The sequence below is a fragment of the Doryrhamphus excisus genome, chromosome 15, assembly GCF_030265055.1.
Source record: "Doryrhamphus excisus isolate RoL2022-K1 chromosome 15, RoL_Dexc_1.0, whole genome shotgun sequence".
NCBI lineage: Eukaryota > Metazoa > Chordata > Actinopteri > Syngnathiformes > Syngnathidae > Doryrhamphus > Doryrhamphus excisus.
This window is the reverse complement of record NC_080480.1, coordinates 3,507,138-3,526,281: the sequence shown is the minus strand read 5'-3', so window position 1 is coordinate 3,526,281 and position 19,144 is coordinate 3,507,138. Positions and strand designations below refer to the sequence as shown.

General features: G+C 43.6%; 1 protein-coding gene across 2 annotated transcripts; it reads right to left on the bottom strand.

The window, feature by feature from the left end:
• Window positions 1-616: 616 nt before the first annotated feature.
• On the bottom strand, window positions 617-18,545 carry smurf1 (SMAD specific E3 ubiquitin protein ligase 1). Of its 2 annotated transcripts, none has more exons than XM_058049237.1 (18): window positions 18,247-18,545; window positions 10,965-11,003; window positions 9,413-9,521; window positions 9,061-9,194; window positions 8,899-8,964; window positions 8,710-8,785; window positions 7,748-7,959; window positions 7,593-7,677; window positions 7,305-7,451; window positions 5,970-6,198; window positions 4,887-4,990; window positions 4,584-4,698; window positions 4,312-4,490; window positions 3,102-3,239; window positions 2,896-3,016; window positions 2,603-2,804; window positions 1,626-1,710; window positions 617-1,543 (listed from the first exon to the last, which is right to left on the bottom strand). In XM_058049237.1, exons 1-18 carry the CDS (start codon window positions 18,299-18,301, stop codon window positions 1,444-1,446), a joined length of 2,196 nt encoding a protein of 731 aa, XP_057905220.1. In that variant the 5' UTR covers window positions 18,302-18,545; the 3' UTR covers window positions 617-1,443. The 2 variants fall into 2 exon arrangements, with proteins under 2 accessions (XP_057905220.1, XP_057905221.1); XM_058049238.1 differs by having other exon boundaries at window positions 1,626-1,701.
• Between the last annotated feature and the right edge of the window lie 599 nt (window positions 18,546-19,144).

Below are 19,144 nucleotides of genomic sequence, written 5' to 3'. Positions count from 1 at the left end.
CAATTTAATTTCTTTTAATATAATCTTATTTACACTGTATTTTTCATAAATGTTTTAGTACATAGTAAGTTTTCAATAGTCTTGCATCCATTACACAGTGAACTCAGAACCTAAAAAAAATGCAGATTGAAATGATACTGCTTAACAGTCTTCAATCGAAATAAAGCCCCGTTATTTTTCCACGTTTCTCATTCAAGAGTGTGTTTCGATTTCATTCACATCCGTGGACGACTAATAACGGTAAAGAGCGTTTGTTCATTCATGGCTGCTTTGAGGTTAATGCTTACTGGACACAAATGGGGACCATTCAGGCTTTGGAGAAAAAAAATAGATTGACATAAAAACACAAGAGGTTACCAAAATGGAGCATTAGTGAAGTTTAAATTGAAACATGAGCTTGAGATTTTATTATCCGCGTCACATAAAAAAAATTCCTTCACCTGGGCTCATGTAGAAAAATAATGGTGACCTCTGTGTAGCGGGGGTGAAATGTGACAAATCGGGGGCTTCTCAAGGTTGATCCCTTTCACCTCAATAAACATAACATGGCAGGCATTCAAGACACAAATAGTTCACATACGCTTACAAGAATATTTGCATCATTATGTACGTGTAAAAAAAAAAAAAAAAAAAAAAAAGTCAAGAAATGAATCAAAAACCACTTTGTGGATTACTTGAATTGGAAGTGAATTGACCTATTAACTGTTGGGGAGGGGGGTTGAACAGATTAGTGTGGGCTCTTTGCAGAGCATATAGCAGCTTGGTCAGTAATCACTTAGTAATAAATAATAATAATAAAACATGGATCAGAGTGGTCGCAGGTACAAAAAAAAACAAAAACGGCAGAGACAAAAAGCAATCAAAAAGAGGAGCAGGCTCATTTGTTCGTTTTTTTTGTTGTTGTTTGTTTTTTTTAAACAGCGTAACCATGCCACGCTTTCACCCGCTCTCACATGCGCACGTACGTAGACACATTCGGAACGCGGACAGTGGTTAAAAGTGAACGCAGGAGTACACACACAAGTCAATCAGTCAGCCCCCCACTTGCCTTGTTCTCCACTCAGACATATCATTGCACCGTGTCTGTTTTGCGGGCCCGTACAGTAAAGATTGCCGACTAGTTCGCTGTGGCTCGAGACATTCTGAGGAGTTGACATCATAGCTTGTTAAAACCAAACGATAAAAATGCTTCTTCAAAACATTTGAAAAAATTTTTTTAAAATACTTTTTTTTTTTCTTCGCTTCTTATTTGACTTCCTCGCTGTGCTTCCTCGTTGTAACTCCCAAGGGTCAGTCGGTGCGGCGACGGGCCGCCTTCCATACTCCACGTTCTGTGCATGAGTGTGTGTACGTCTCCAAAAAAAAAGTCAAGAGTTGAATGCAAGTGCAAGCACAAGTGTGGACTGTGTGTGTTCTGTTGGGTTTTTTTTTTGTTGGATCTTTTCACTCCACAGCAAAGCCGCACGTCTCCTCCACGGCCGTCAGCAGTTTCTCATAGAGTTTCTCGTAAGACTCGTAGGGGGGGATGTCTATTCTGTTAAAACTGGAGCGACAGGGAAGGAGCGGTTAGCGACACCGAGGTGGACTCCGGTCTGCGAGCACGGCGTTTGAGCGTGTTACCTTACCATGTGTGCGCCTTGGGCAGGTTGTCGGTGTTGGCGTCTATCAAATGAATGGTGAAAAGTCTTGGTCCTGCAGAACCTGTAGAGCCTTACACACATACATTCTAGTTATCACTGCTCTACTCTGCTGCACGGAACAATGTTACAAGTTATCGTAATAAGCCTCTGGCCCGAAGAAGACAGCTGGGATAGGCTCCAGCAACCCCCCTAGCGACCCTCGTGAGAATAAGTGGTAGAAAATGAATGAATGAACGAGTTCTCCTCCTATTTTGTGTGGAAGTGGTAACTTTTTGGCTTCTTATTTTGTCTTTCCCCACCCTCGGCCATCTCTGTGTGGAGTTAGCATGTTCTCCCCTGCATGCATGGGTTTTCTCCGGGTACTCCGGTTTCCTCCCACATTCCAAAAACATGCTAGGTTAATTAGCGACTCCAAAGTGTCCATAGGTATGAATGTGAGTGTGAATGGTTGTTTGTCTATATGTGCCCTGTGATTGGCTGGCCACCAGTCCAGGGTGTACCCCGCCTCTTGCCCGAAGAAGACAGCTGGGATAGGCTCCAGCACCCCCCTTTGCAACCCTTGTGAGGAAAAGCGGTAGAAAATTAATGAATGAATGTGAGTGTGAATGGTTGTTTGTCTATATGTGCCCTGTGATTGGCTGGCCACCAGTCCAGGGTGTACCCCACCTCTCGCCCAAAGACAGCTGGGATAGACTCCAGCACCCCCGCGACCCTTGTGAGGAAAAAGCGGTAGAAAATGAATGAATGAATGAAATTGTCCATAGGTATGAATGTGAGTGTGAATGGTTGTTTGTCTATATGTGCCCTGTGATTGGCTGGCGACCAGTCCAGGGTGTACCCCGCCTCTCGCCCAAAGACAGCTGGGCTCCAGCACCCCCCGCAACCTTCGTGAGCGGTAGAAAATGAATGAATGAGAAAATGATGTGTGTGTGTGTGGCCCATCGAACCAGTGCATGACCCACCCTGCAGTGCTTTGAAGCCCTGTAACGGCACCCGGGTGGAGCCCGTGACAAACTGCAGCAGGCGTCCTCTCCTCTCCTCGCTGAAGGCCTCCACCGCCTGCCAGAACCACCGCACCACATTGCTCTCGCTTGTGCAGTGCTTCAGGCGCGTGTTGGTCTTCCAGTCCACCAGGTCGATCTTTCCCAATCCGCCGATGATCAACTGGATTGCACGGAGCAGGGAGAGGCGCATATGTAAGGTCATTTTTCATATCTATAAGGAGGAGGAAGACAAGGTTGGCAAAATAATGTACCTCCAGCTCCTTGTGGTCGAAAGGCTTGAGGAGATGCTGGGGTATCAGCTCACTGAATCCCTTCTGGAGAGCCAGAAACTGGGCTTCAATCCCGCGCATAAACCTCCAGTTCACATAAAGTCTATTAGGGGAACAAGAAACATCCATTTTACTACACACAGATCTTTCTACTGCGCCCTCAAGACGCGGGTCCCCACTTTCATTACCTCACGTATTCCTTCTTGTTCTCCTCGGTCACAGGGATGTTACGACCATTGGGTTTGAGTTCATGCTGGAGGAACTTCCCGAAGGCGTTGTGCTCCACGCAGAATGTGTGGTCCAGGACTGAGGTGATGTCGTTCTCTCTGCACACGAGGTAATGATGGTAATCAGCGTTACTGGGGTAACGATCGGTAATATCTTAATAAATTATGCTGTTTCGTGGTTGATTACGGCCTATTAGTAGTAATGTAGGCATTCATTCATTCATTCATTTTCTACCACTTTTTCTCACAAGGGTCATGGGGGTGCTGGAGCCTATCCCAGCTGTCTTTGGGGCGAGAGGCGGGGTACACCCTGGACTGGTGGCCAGCCAATCACAGGGCACATATAGACAAACAACCATTCACACTCACATTCATACCTATGGACAATTTGGAGTCGCCAATTAACCTAGCATGTTTTTGGAATGTGGGAGGAAACCGGAGTACCCGGAGAAAACCCACGTATGCACGGGGAGAACATGCAAACTCCACACAGAGAGATGGCCGAGGGTGGGATTGAACTCGGGTCTCCTAGTCTCCTCGAGGCCTACACGTTAACGTTTACGACCTTCCAAATAGACTTTTTAACATTAGAGCCCTCTAGACATGAAATAGCATCCCTATAGTCACCTTTGCACTCATTCATTCATTTATTTTCTACCGCTTTTTCCTCACAAGGGTCGCGGGGGGTGCTGGAGCCTATCCCAGCTGTGTTTGGGGCGATAGGCGGGGTACACCCTGGACTGGTGGCCAGCCAATCACAGGGTACATATAGACAAACAACCATTCACACTCACATTCATACCTATGGACAATTTGGAGTCGCCAATTAACCTAGCATGTTTTTGGAATGTGGGAGGAAACCGGAGTACCCGGAGAAAACCCATGCATGCACGGGGAGAACATGCAAACTCCACACAGAGATGGCCAAGGGTGGAATTGAACCCTGGTCTCCTAGCTGTGAGGTCTGTGCGCAAACCACAGCATTGTCAAGCATAAAAAAGGCTTTAATTAAACAGGTTTTCTATGCTCCAACTATGAATACTTCCTGGAAATTCACTTATCATGGTCGGGTCTGGAACCGATTAACAGTGATAAATGAGGGATTAGTCTGTAGCACACGTTTCACTGTGCACACATACAATTAAATCAACGTTTCGGTGCTTCTACTCACAATATCCAAACGAGACTCTTGTGCAGCTCCGGGTCGGTGGTCTCCAGGTCATTGAGATGAATGGGTTTGCCCAGCAGCTGTTTGTAGAAGGGCAGCGTGAAGCTCCCGTTGATGTAGTGACCGTGAAAAACTGCCAGCCCCATTACACGGCCCACAAAGTGGAAATATGATAGGTGATCCTGAAATATGGACCGACACATACACGGCGCGTGAGTGTTAAATACTTTCACCTTAGTAGGGTGAACTACAAAGTGCTTTATGTGAGTGCTTACAGGGTTAATGGAGGAGTCTGGGTTGATTTGTAGCGTGTAGATATTGTCTGTGGAGTACTGGAACAGGCCGTAATAGGGGTTGAGCATTTCGTGACACAGCAGGTACAGCCACTCCCTACCCAGAACAACGACAATGTTCAGAAAAACACACAAAAATTTGATTTGTAATGTAGCATTGCAGATGTTTAACTGATAAATATGCTCAGAAGAGCATAATAAGGATCTTCTGGGTCATTTCCAACTGCTGCACAAGGTGATGAATAGATATACATTAAATAAACAGCATGAAAAATAGGGAGTCACCTGGCAACACCGCCATAGTCCAGGCCCTCCTCTCCTCGGAACTTCACCATCAGGCGCTTCTTCAGGTCTTTTGGCCTCATCTTCATTATTTGCCGGTACGACTCCTAAAGCAAGGCACATGCATCGTTTTATTACTACAACATTTTACATCAGTATTTCTGTTTTGGGCGGCACAACGTCAAGTGGTTAGTGCGGAGACCTCACAGCTAGGAGACCAGGGTTCAATTCCACCCTCCTTGTGTGGAGTTTGCATGTTTTCCTCGTGCATGCATGGGTTTTCTCCGGGTACTCCGGTTTCCTCCCACATTCCAAAAACATGCAAGGTGACTCCAAATTGTCCATAGGTATGAATGTGAGTGTGAATGGTGGTTTGTCTATATGTGCCCTGTGATTGGCTGGCGACCAGTCCAGGGTGTACCTCGCTTCCCGCCCAAAGACAGCTGGGATAGGCTCCAGCAACCCCCGCGTGACGAAAAAGCGGTAGAAAATGAATGAATGTTTCTGCTTTGGGGCTGCATGGCGGTCGAGTGGTTAGCTTGCAGACCTCACAGCTAGGAGACCCGAGTTCAATCCCACCCTCGGCCATCTCTGTGTGGCGTTTGCATGTTCTCCGGGTACTCCGGCTTCCTCCCACATGCCAAAAACATGCTAGGTTAATTGGCGACTCCAAATTGTGAGTGTGAATGGTTGTTTGTCTGTATGTGCCCTGTGATTGGCTGGCCACCAGTCCAGGGTGTACCCCGCCTCTTGCCTGAAGACAGCTGGGATAGGCTCAAGCACCCCTCATGAAGATAAGCGGTAGAAAATGAATGAATGAATGTTTCTGTTTCTGTGAATGACAAAAGTGTGTAATGATGCTTATAGGCTATAAGTTGCGCACAGAAGCGTTAATGATGCGCACAATATGTTTGTTAATACGCAAGAATAGGTGTGCAATGTATCATTAATCATCCTGGCAGTTATTAATGATAACAGACACAGAATGACACAAAACTAGCCACCTATCAGCAACGTCTGCATGCACAATATCCGGTGCCAATCACGCGGCGCATAATGAAAGAAACACAATGGTCGCCCGCCCACCTCAAAGATCTCCTCACGAGACACCTCGATGCGGCAGTGTCCCGCTTGGGGCTGCTGCAGGGAGAGCTCGTGGCGGAGCAGCTTCAGTTTGTGGACCAGATCCCTCTCGTAGCGCGCCGCCACGTCCCCGTCTCCACCGACACTGCCGCCCATTCCTCCGCCTCCGCCCTCTTCAACCCCTACATCCATTTGGGGTGGTTGGGAGGATTCCTTCACTTGGGATTGCTGGCTGTTGGGTGGGAAGATATGAAAGAGGACACAACATGGCCAGGTTAAAAAAAAGGCATAAGTGGATTACCCTATTTTTCATACTTTTCATTGCACTTTTTTTCTGGCTGCCCCTTTATATGGAATGGAATGGATTGAGTAAGGAAGTCAAACAATGCACAACGATGAGCCAATTCAAGAAACAATACAAGCAGTTGATGTTTGCTAAATACAAGGATGAAGAGTCTTGAACCAGTTGACCATGATGTGCTATATATATCACTATATTGACACTTACTATGGTACACATTATGTCATGACAAAAAAAATCATAATAATTAATACAATTAATTAATTAATTTAATAAAATTAAAATTATATGAGGAAAGCAGGATGTGAACAAACAAAAAAATTAAGAATTAATAAAATTAAGTTAAATAAATTAAATTAAATAAAATTAAAATAATTTAAAATTATATTAGGAAAGCAGGAAGTGAACAAATGTAACAGTTACTGATCTGAAAAGTATCAGATGGAGGGGTAGGATTTAATAAGCTTTGCTTCTTCCTACTCCTTTTGGACATGTGGAACCGTGAACTGATTATGGGATGGCACTCAATTGTAATCTGATGCATGTTCAAATGAAATTAAACCATTACCATTATATGTAATTTAACTTCATTTTAAATGTTGATTTATACTGACTGTCATGAAACAAAAAGCAAACATGGCCGTCGACAGCTGTGAGGATGTGGAATGAGATCGGGAGCTTGGTGAACTAGCTTCCAGGTAATTTGCTTGTTAACTGGGATCCCAGGCATGTATTCAAGCCTGTTATTGTTGAATAACTTGTGTGAATTTCTAAATAACTGCAACTTATTTTCAGGCACAGCGAGACCAACTGTAAGGCCACATTTCCATAAAATGACATTTAGTAGGTCATGTTCAGATCCAGTCTGCACCGGAGTAGTGAGATTAACAACAGATTAGTGTTAAAACTACTGATTTTTTCCCCCCCAATGTGTTGGGGGTGTCTGTGAACCAGGTGCAGTCTGAGCCTAGTTTTGGGGGGATGGGGGATGGGGAAGGATTTGCGGAAGTATTATGAGCACATGTGCACGCTGGTACCTGATGATGGTGTGTAGACGCGGGTCTGTGAACTGTGTGGTTCTGTTGTTGTGGTCCACAAAGTATATCCGCCCCGACACTGTGCTTCGGACCTCCCAGCCCACTGGCAGCGGACCGAGCTCCTCGCAGCTTACGCTGGCCAGGTCCCTGCATCAGTTAACAAGGAGTCACACGTGCGTCCAAACCTTCAACCTTGAGTTACACAGTGACCTCCTATATTTTAGTCCATATATTAAATTTATGTATGGTACATCTAATGTTATGGGGTTAGGCAGGTGAGAATCATACCGTGGTATCCGAGGGTCGTGCCAGGTGCTGACACCCGTCTGTGTGTGTAGAAAGTACACTTGGCCCTGAACCGTTGTTCGTTGCTCTGTTTAAATAGAAACAAAGAAGATAATAGTGAGTCGGTTGCAGTTTGACTCGGGCCGTGTTTGACTGACCATATCCTTCGGGGAGGTCCGGGGGTTGGTGCCCGTGAGGTCTGTTCTGAGGGGTGTGGCCGTGACCTCTGGAATCCTGCCCTCGGATTCGCTGGGTTTGAAGGCGACTCTCTTGACTGGGTGAATCGAGACGGCAGTTCCCGCCACCCGCGGCACCGGTGGGGTCGGAGTAAGGCAGCGGTTCTTCACTAAAACATCCTTCCAACACAGGCCTACACACACACCCACACACCAATATTAATTATGTGTAACATCCCCCCAAAAACAGCAATGGGGGAATATATGATAAAAAAAACCTTGGTGATATCACATTTAATAAAAAATGTAAAATCCAGTAATCCAGTAAAATAAATAATAATACATTTTATTTGTATAGCGCTTTTCAAAATACTCGAAGACACTTTACAGAAGAATGGAGTTGAATAAAAACGGAGTAAAAGATACATTAAAATACAACATTAATTCGTTAATACACAGTTAAAACATGAGTAAAAGCGGGGCGGGGCACAGCAGTCAGGTATAAAAAGTTAGACATTAAAAACAGATTTTAAGAGGCGGGTTTTTAGTTGTTTTTTGAAACTGGGAAGGTCGGGGCAAGTACAGAGTGAATGGGGCAAAGAGTTCCAGAGGGTGGGGTCAGCAATGGAGAAGGCTCTGTCACCCCAGGTGGCATAATAATAATTGCAAATTAAATTAATGTATTAAATTTAAATCAATTATTAAAAAATAAGAACGCAATTTAATTTAAATGAATGAATAATTAAATTAATAAATTATTTTAAAAAAAGAAATTAATTTAAATTAATAAATAAGAAATTAAATTAATTTAAATTAATTAATAATTAAATTAATTAATTTTCTACATAAAATAGGTATTTCCAATACTCCAGAGTATCCTTGCCGAATACACTGATATACATTTTCCACCCTAAATATCATTTTTTTAATGGCGACATACTCACCCGTCATTTTCCAACAGACCTCTACAGTCCACCACTGGGCCTCCGCTGCCTATGCGGTCTCGTGTCTGCAGGCTCACTGGCAAATTACACGTATGATGTAAAGGTCAGGCCGGTATAATGAATGTTTTGGGGTGACTGTACACACGCAGTCAGAGACACACACACAAGCGTGTTTGTGTGCAACCTTACCTACAATCTGCCCCCGCACTGCGTCACTGTCCGAGGGGTTCAGTTTACATAGATCTAGTCGCTGGTCTGGGAGACGGAAAAAAAAAATACACGTATGTTCTTGTTTTCTTGACACAAATTTGTGTTTAATCAGAATCGTCAAGAGGTGAAAGAACGTCTTACATCCTGTGTCTTTTAGTCTGCTGATGGCATTTGAAAGAAGCCTAATGCACCCCAAGAAACCTGCCCCCTGTCGTTTATGGATCTTCTTGTGATTCCATATACTGATAGTAATTGAGTCTGCCTTGCCGATGTAGCTGGGAAAAAAAAAAACATGTCATCAAATTGCTTCATACACCAAAAAAAGCAACATGCCAATATTAGCATCACAGCGTCAGCACGACACGTTCCGTGGAAGCGTGACACTGATTCAGAAAACGGCAAGCGGCTCAATGACAGACTGACTTAGTGACAAGATGATCATGTGGTTCACAAAGCAGAACTAGTGGGAGTGAATGAGTTGAGGGAAACGTACAGGTCATAGTGCTGATTCCATTTGGGGTCCAGTGTGCTCTTGACTGTGTCTGTCGAGTGGCATTGACCTGATCCGTCCACCACAACCTTGGCAAAAGGGTCGGGCAGGCCTGCGTTGAGAAGCGAGAACATTCACCCAAACAAAGCAAAACGTAGTTGCAGAGAAGATGTGCTGTATTTCAAAGGATTTACCATAATGACCCAAATATAAGACGATGCTGATTATTTTGGGGAAATATACATTTTGGGTGTCTGTGGGGATAAGTTGCTGGTGTGCAACTAGATATCATTCATATCAGTATCATTTCTTGTGCCTTGCTACGCAGTATATAGTAGGATTCAATGTTAATAAATGAAATATTTATACAGTCAGAGCACAGGAAAAATGTTTATGACTTTCTGAACATGTTTATTTAGCCGTATAAGCATGTAACACCCCTTTAGACACGTTTACACTCTATTATTCTTTGTTTACACCACGTTGCTAATGCAACGGCTGCATAGCACGCTAGCAACCCGACTAGCTAGCCTCCAGTTTATTCTAAAATTGAGTAAGGTTTTCAAAAGCGGGTAAAAAATACAAAGTATAAAGGCAAAAAAGCTACCACTTCCACACTAAATAGGATGAGAACGTCTTTTTGCTCGATCAAAGTCGGACATGCCGTGGCATGTTTGATGGTATTGTGATGTAATGTCATGTTTCATCTATGCTATGTGTCATTGCTAGTGGGACATATAACTTCATTCATTCATTCATTTTCGACCGCTTTTCCTCACAAGGGTCGCAGGGGTGCTGGAGCCTATCCCAGCTGTCTTCGGGCGAGAGGCGGGGTACACCCTGGACTGGTGGCCAGCCAATCACAGGGCACATATAGACAAACAACCATTCACACTCACATTCATACCTATGGACAATTTGGAGTCGCTAATTAACCTAGCATGCATGTTGTTGGAATAATTTTACTTTATTTTAGTTTTATTGTGTGCAAGATTCATTGCTGTACGTCATTCATTTTCTACCGCTTATCCTCATGAGGGTCATTGGTATGCTGGAGCCTATCCCAGCTGTCTTCGGGCGAGAGGCGGGGTACACCCTGGACTGGTGGCCAGCCAATCACAGGGCACATATAGACAAACAACCATTCACACTCACATTCATCTATGGACAATTTGGAGTCGACAATTAACCTAGCATGTTTTTTGGAATGTGGGAGGAAACCGGAATACCCGGAGAAAACCCATGCATGCACGGGGGGAGAACATGCAAACTCCACACAGAGATGGCCGAGGGTGGAATTGAACCCTGGTCTCCAGAGGTCTGCGTGCTAACCACTCGACCACCGTGCCGCGACATATAACTTGTATTTCAATATATTTTGACTTAATAAGGGGCCACAAAACTGCAATATAATGAGGGACAACTGCAAAAAAGGCAAAATCAAGCATCTCAAAAGACCCCCCCCCCCTTATATTCAGGTCAAAATGGTAATTAAACGTCTCATCTCGACACATGAACACAGCACAAATAGATGCAAAACAAAAGATCAACTCACGAAAGAAGTCTTTCTTTGCGAGGTTCTTGGCACATAATACTGTGGGGGGGAAAGACAGAACATAATGAACATGGAGCACACAGACAGATTTTATATTGTGTAGGCTGTTCATAAAAAGAATGAATGTTAAGACATAATAATGTAGGGTAACTTATGCGGCATGAACAGAGCAAAGGCATGCACGGCCTCCCACAGTAAGAGTGGGAGAGCGCATTCATTGAACTCATATAGCAAGCAGTTCTTTTTTATATTAGACAGTTGTTAGTGGTGCTCTATTAACCGGACCATATCGTGGGGGGTATTAAAAAAAAAAAAATAGTAGTGATGATGTGGCACGCAGCAATCTCATCACATATTGATTGACAAGCTGGTACTAATTGATTTGTCACGCTCGCAATGTTAACCCCGGCTCTGTGTTCCATATAAAAATGTGGAATGGTTTGGTTTTGGTCCAGACGGCCATTGAGGAAGTCAGTCAGTCAGTCAGTCTGCCACAGGTTTAGGATGTGGCGACTGTGGTGGCAGAGATATGTCTGCCGTGTCCTCATCCACTTCCTGTGAATAAGCCGTGGAGAATGGCGACGAGATATCCTTCCCTTTTCCTTTTGACTCACACATTCCACAGTGAGACATCACCGCTGGAGAAGCGCAGCTATGTGACGGATAGAATCACATTTCTTTATCTCTCCCGAATCCCGCTTGCATACTTCCTCTGTCGCTGCTCGACTACCTCCGCCACCCCCCCTTTTTTTTTTACTCTTCTGGCCAGAAACAGGAGAATGGCACTCTTGTGTCATTTGTCCAACTCTTTTTCGGGGCACTGAATGTGTCACAGGCTCTTTTCTCAGCATTTCAGGAAATTCCTCGTTCTGCCAAGGTCATGCCTGGTGAAGACACACACACACACACACACACACAGCAGCGACTCAGCTGGTTCTCCACTTCCCCACTGCTGCTTTTCCTTTTTGGCATTTAAGCCTACTCTTTTTTTTTTTTTTACAGAGAACCTGAGAACCGGAGGGAGCCCGCAAAAGAAGAATTCTTTTCATCCGGTCTTGGGGGGAACGAGCACAAACAGCACAGGATTGAAAAAAGTGTGCTACTGCTGTCTCAGGGAACTCCAAAGTCACTACATGCTTTAGAAAAAAAAATAAATTAAAAAAAAAAAACTTCTCGGGAGAAGGGGTTAGTTAGCCGTGAGTTCTACACTTAAAACCTTCAAAGGTCTTTCGTGCAGGTACTTTTTTTTTGGGACACAATGCCAGTAAACTCAGATTGAAGCACAAATGATAAAATACAGAAATACGACACTCGTAAAGTTGCTGGAACTTACGATTATTTTCTTAGTCGATTAATCACATAATCGGTTAGGCCCTACATACTGACTAAATCAATACAAACAGTCCATGGTTTGAACCGTAACACAAAAATATAATAATAATATCACAAAAAAGGCAAAAATGTCAATCGCTGTTCTCCAAAGGCAAAGCTGATGTATGTGACTAGCTTGCTTTGACTCAAAGAGAAATAATAATAATATGTATTGTTAGTGCAACCTCAGTTAGCATATGCCCAGTTAACAGAGTGTGGTTTTTTTTGGTTTAGGCTCAAAATGTACGCAGACATGTTGCCTCGGTAGACGTGCCATCTTGTCCTATCTTATTAACACCCTGCATGAGTCCAACTTGGTTAACATTAGCATGCTGTCAAAAAGGAAGCCGGAAGCAGAAGTCATCCCACGCCAAGCTCCGTCATCAGCGATTGATCAACAACTCACAACAAAGTCGGGACTGCCAGCAGTTTAATAAAGAAGGTGAGAAACAACATTCATTCATTCATTCATTTTCTACCGACAATTTTGAGTCGCCAATTAACCTAGCATGCATGTTGTTGGAATAATTTTACTTTATTTTAGTTTTATTGTGTGTGAGATTCATTGTTGTGCGTCCCCCCCAAGTGCACATTCATTCATTCATTTTCTACCGCTTATCCTCACAAGGGTTATGGGTATGCTGGAGCCTATCCCAGCTGTTTTCCGGGCGAGAGGCGGGGTACACTCTGGACTGGTAGCCAGCCAATCACAGGGCACATATAGACAAACAAGCATTCACACTCACATTCATACCTATGGACAATTTGGAGTCGCCAATTAACCAAGCATGCATGTTGTTGGAATAATTTTACTTTATTTTAGTTTTATTGTGTGCGAGATTCATGTTGTACGCCCCCCCCCCAAGTGCACATTCATTCATTTTCTACCGCTTATCCTCACAAGGGTTATGGGTATGCTGGAGCCTATCCCAGCTGTTTTCCGGGCGAGAGGCGGGGTACACCCTGGACTGGTGGCCAGCCAATCACAGGGCACATATAGACAAACAAGCATTCACACTCACATTCATACCTATGGACAATTTGGAGTCGCTAATTAACCTAGCATGTTTTTTGGAATGTGGGAGAAAACCCACGCAAGCACGGGGAGAACATGCAAACTCCACACAGAGATGGCCGAGTGTAGAATTGAACCCTGGTCTCCTAGCTGTGAGGTCTGCGCACTAACCACTCGACCACCGTGCCGCCTCAATGGAAATAATATTCACTATCCCTTTCTTCCATCATGTGTATAAACTTCACATTGTTTTCTGGACTCGGATAGGGTATATTTCCTTTTGAGTCGGACCTTCTGGAATGGATTAATGATGCTAACTGAGGCTCCACTGTAAAAGCAACAGCTGGCAGACACATGAGCAAACACATCTTATCAACTTGATATACTCCCCTAGCACCCAAACACGTGCTAACTAACAGATAGACAGACAGATTTATTGTCACTGCAACAAGAGCATTTACAGCTAGAGGTGCACAGCCACACGCGTACACAAACAATTCCATTTCATCAGCTGCCAAATAAGCACAATCTGCTTGTCCTCTTAAACTACATGTGTGTTTGTGTGCATATGCTAGCAAGCTCAGGCAGAGCCGTGAGAGGATTAAAAGGCGCTTATGTCGCCGACTAAACGTTGTCTCCGCTTTCCTTGTTCTCGAGTTACTTAAATTCTTTCACACTACAGGTTGCCGATGCATGATTTAGTTATCTTTACCGCTCAACTCTCCGCTTTTCCATCTCTTGTCTCGTGTGCGTCCCGTGTCTCGCCAGCTGCCGGGACGGAGCCCGGCGCCAGGCCGATATAGCAAATCGGTGCTCAATCCAAATAGTTGGCATCGAAACTCGAGCGGCACGTGTTGCCTGAGCAAGCAAATCAACATCGGGGGCGACAATGTTTTGCACGGTAAGCCTACAAACCTCATTCTACCTAAGACAAAACAAGCCTTTGTACTACTTCTGAACTAGCTACACTTGGGTTTGATTGCCATCACACTGCAGTGCATGATACGATAGATCCACTTTTGAAGCAGCTTGAGAAAAATAAAGAAAAAAATTATTTCCTGTGATGCAAAAGCAAGAAAACATAGTAAAGGTGTAGGGATGTCACCATGTCTTGTGAGATTAAAAGTAATTAATCATATACTAATCATCAGTTAATAAATGAAAACAAACTTGCACACTCTCAAAGGCATCCACCCGACCCAGTTCTCCCAACTGGGGAGGGGGGGAACCTACACATCCGGATGCAGTGTCGTCATCCCAACAGTCAACAAACAAATTACAATCGAAACAAAATGCTCCAGAAAATCAGCTTTTCAGGCTATATCATCATATTTCATTCATTCAATCATTTTTTAGTGCTTATCCTCACGAGGGTCGCGAGGGGTACACCCTGGACTGGTGGCCAGCCAATCACAGGGCACATATAGACAAACAACCATTCACACTCACATTCATACCTATGGACAATTTGGAGTCGCTAATTAACCGAGCATGTTTTTGGAATGTGGGAGGAAACCGGAGTACCCGGAGAAAACTCCACACAGAGATGGCCGAAGGTGGAATTGAACCCTGGTCTCCTAGCTGTGAGGTCTGCGTCCACTCGACCGCCGTGCAGCCCACCATCATATTTATAAATCTGATATTAACATTGCACTTTTTGGATAATTTATAGAAATATCACGACCATGGAGAACATCACCTGTATTGATTAGCTGGGGATACCGCCCTTCGATAAATGCATGACATCTTCCTGGACAACATTTCGCTTTTTCGATTGCGTGACTAAGTAAGGGGTTGGCTCGTCGGCTTCCTCCGCCATGTGAGGCTGCAACTTCAAGCTTGTTTACGTCCGAGGACAATAGCATTCAAGGCCTTTTTTTTTTTTTGCAGGCTTTTGTCTTCTATAACGTGAAGCAACTGTTAGCTCTTTAAGGCAGACGTAGTCAAACAAATCAGTTAAATGCAGTGGAGGGAGAAAAAAAATGGATTAATTGGGATTTGTTTATATACGCAAGCAATCTCCTGCTGCTGCTCGCCCCTAAAAAAAGCTAAACGAAAGCTAAACAACATGGTCTGTCGTGACTATAATTAAAGTTAAAGGTGACTGAATACCAAAGAATGATGCAGGGGTCATGGATTCTGTGTGCTGCTACAAGGAGACGAACTGGGGATAATGTTCTACAAAAGGTAGGACAGCCACTGGGACACTGTGCGTGTTTTGAAGGACAGCTCTGGCGCAGAACAAAAAAATAAATGTCAAAACATAGTACTTAAAAAAAAAACTTGTCACCATAAAGCGACGGATATATAAATATTATATGCAACTATGTACTAAACGTATGAATATTTTATCCGTCACAGCTGACTGATTCTCAAACATTAAAAAAAATACATTGCGCCGCTTGCAAAACCACATTTTAAACATGTCTTTTACACGCCAGTCAGTCGAGTAGCAACAGGAAGTGAGCATCTTTTTTTGCAGATGAACGGATAATTTGAAGAAAGAAGAGTCACTTCTCCTACCGCAATTGATTTGACATTCTCAAAAAAAAAAAAAAAAAAAACACCCTACAAAAACGGATAAGGCACGATTTGTACCAACACGAGGGACGCTACAAGGACAAGCACTACATACAATCATCCAAAACATGACATTCAAAGCCATTGAACATCAGCTCTCTGACAAGAGGCTGAAGAGGAGGAATTACTAATGAATGGATAATGTCAACCATCCTCCCTTGTTTGGGAAAATGCTAAGCGTATTTCCATTTCCTACATGCTTGACCATAATACTGTATGTAGCACTGCTCTTGTATCAACAAACTGCAGCCACAAGAAGATACACAACACCACACTCCTGCTACTTAAATATGTCCATAATAAAGCAAGGGTGGCCAGGTCTTTGTGTGGGTCTCTGCCACAGGCACATGAGACTTGCTAATGTAGGCCAAACCCCCCCCCACTGCCTGACAGACTCAACACAAAAAAAACCAAAAAAAAAACAACACATTGGCTGGCCAGACAGCATTATACTCCTATTGGCTCTTGGCACATTCCTCAACCAATTAGAATTCCTGCCATACCTGTGGGGTGGGGCAAAAATCAGGGGCCAATAACCTTTTGTTTGCATTCAAGCACAATTAACCAGTGTCTGACTTTCTTCGGTTTCTATCATTGGGGCTCATTTGGGTGCTAATGCAAAACACCGTAACAGATGACTAGCCACATTTAAGCCAGGTTGTTAAACTGGATTTAATGTCACCAACACATTGTGTGCATTTTCTTCCTGGTAATATCTCAAATTGCAATTACTGTCCTTGGTTGTTCTTCGTTATTGTCGAAACTCTAAGGTTCATTAACATGTCATCAACCCGGATCTCATTTTGGGCCGGGAATGTTGGAAGAATCCAGATGCAGTGGTCCATTCCGCCAATGGATGCGTTGTTAGGGACACTACAAGACACCTTGCATAGTACAAGAATAAGACGGAGCAGGAGCCAGTGGGGGTTCGGTATCTTGCCCAAGGATACTTGACGACATGATCACAGCAGGGACGCAGGATCGAACCCACAACCTTCAGGTTGGGGGACGACCGCACAAACTTATCTGCACGTGTTCTTTCTTCGTGTCCGTTTACAGCACCACTCTGAGGTTTGCCTTATGTATTACATGGCTTTCAGCCAGTGATCCATTCCCGCCTGGATGCAACCATTTACTAATCCGACACAGTGTGGGCGCCAGTTTTTTTTTTTTCATCTGCCAAAAAAAAAAAAAAAATCCCAGGAACGTTTCCATGTGGTGAGAGGCACTCACCAGTCAATCCCAGAACACATACTGAGAAACAAACATTGACACTCACATTCACACCTAAGCTGCTTTATAGTCTCCCATTAAGCCTAACATGCACCGATGCATGCAAGAGAGAGAGATGTCCCACCTGGATCTCCAAACTGAGGTGGACGTTACCACATTTTGGGTTTCATTTACCCATGTGTGTGCACTCATTAAACCTGCAAGGAAGCTTAATTCTTCCGTGTGATTGCTCAGTTTAGCATCAGATGACCAAGACGCCTGCCCCTAGGCACAGAGAGACATTTCCATTTGAATAGAAGCCCCCCGGGAGTCCAGTGGGGGTCACAGTGGCTACAGTGAGAAGCTATTGTTCCAGCTGTGTATCAAGAGAGAGACTCCTTTATGTCCTGCACAAGCGCTCCGATTTAAATGTTTGAATTGAGCACCCAAAACATAAAACAATATGAATACAAATAACGTTAGACTTTAAACTATGGGTGCTACAGTTGATTTAGCAGGAGGATGCCGGTCAGTTATTTGGGTGGGAATAGCCAACAAGTCAAAATGTAGCCAAAGACAGACGTTATATCTTAAGTTAACTGTTATCCTTGACCGTTTAGTTAAGCAAATGCGGTGTTCTAACAGCGGTTGGGGAGACCCCCCCGATGGGCGTAGCTAGCCAACATTAGCGGTCAACGTTAACTGGAGAGAGAGCTAACGCCGACTGACTAGCGTTAATAATTTATAGTGTATTAATGCTTTTCAAAGCGTCCGTTTTCCAATGACCCCCCACGGCTAAGAATAGGCTATTGTCTGGGCCGTGAGCTCCACAGGACGGCGAATTGTGTCTGCTTTAGTGGGCTGCTTTCTTGGCTGTGTTTCCCTCGGCAATTTGGCTAGCATTCCGGCTAACAAGCTAGCACTTGTGCTTGCTGTGTCTACCGCACAAAAACCGGATGTTTGGGCAAATACCAACCATTCAAAGGCACTTTGTGATGTCCTGTTAGGCTCGCTTGACATAGATAATTCAAAGCAATGCACCGAATGCCGCCCCCCTCTACAAAAAATGCAGCGTGCGGTTTCTTTCAGTCTCCATTTTTTTACCTGTCAGTCGGATTTTGATGCTGGACCCGTTCCTCCGAGTCCCAGGATTCGACATCACTCCGTGAAAAACGATCCCGCAAACTTCCCCTTCGGCTCTCCCGAAAGAGACCTTTTCGCGACTCGGTAGGACGGCGAGTGCCTTCAGATTGCAAACACGCGGTTTGTTTTTCGGTTCTTCATGGATGCAAATGTATTATTTCATCGTAAAGTCCTGCGCTTCTTCGAGATCCCACAACACGGGAGAACATTTTCGGGCAGGCTCAAGCACGTAATGACGTCATAATCTTAACTGTACAGTCGTACGTGCTCGTGTCCGGCGAGCGTGGGCGTGCCCGTGGAAGCCCGAGCTTGCACAGTAAAAAAAAAAAAATAAGACGACAGTATTCCTCATTGTTTATTTACAGTGCACATAAATATTCTATTTTTATATTTGTATTATTGTTAGTATTAGTTATTGTTAGTATTGTTAGTATTTGTTAGTATTATTAGTATTATTTGTCGCATTTAAAGATCAAACTAACATTTAATGTTTAAAATGAAAGCGAATAACAAGAATAAATATTAAAAACATTTTAAAATGACAGGCGCAAAATGTATTTCATGTATTTTTTGTTTACTTACAGTGCACGTAAATATTCTATTTTTATATTTGTATTATTGTTAGTAATTTGGCGCATTTAAAGATCAAACTAAAATTTAATGTTTAAAATGAAGGTGAATAACAAGAATAAATATTAAAAACATTTTAAAATGACAGGCGCAAAATGAATTTCATGTACTTTTTGTTTACTTGCAGTGCACATAAATATTCTATTTTTATATTTGTATTATTGTTTGTAATTTGTCACATTTAAAGATCAAACTAACATTTAGTGTTTAAAATGAAAGCGATTAACAA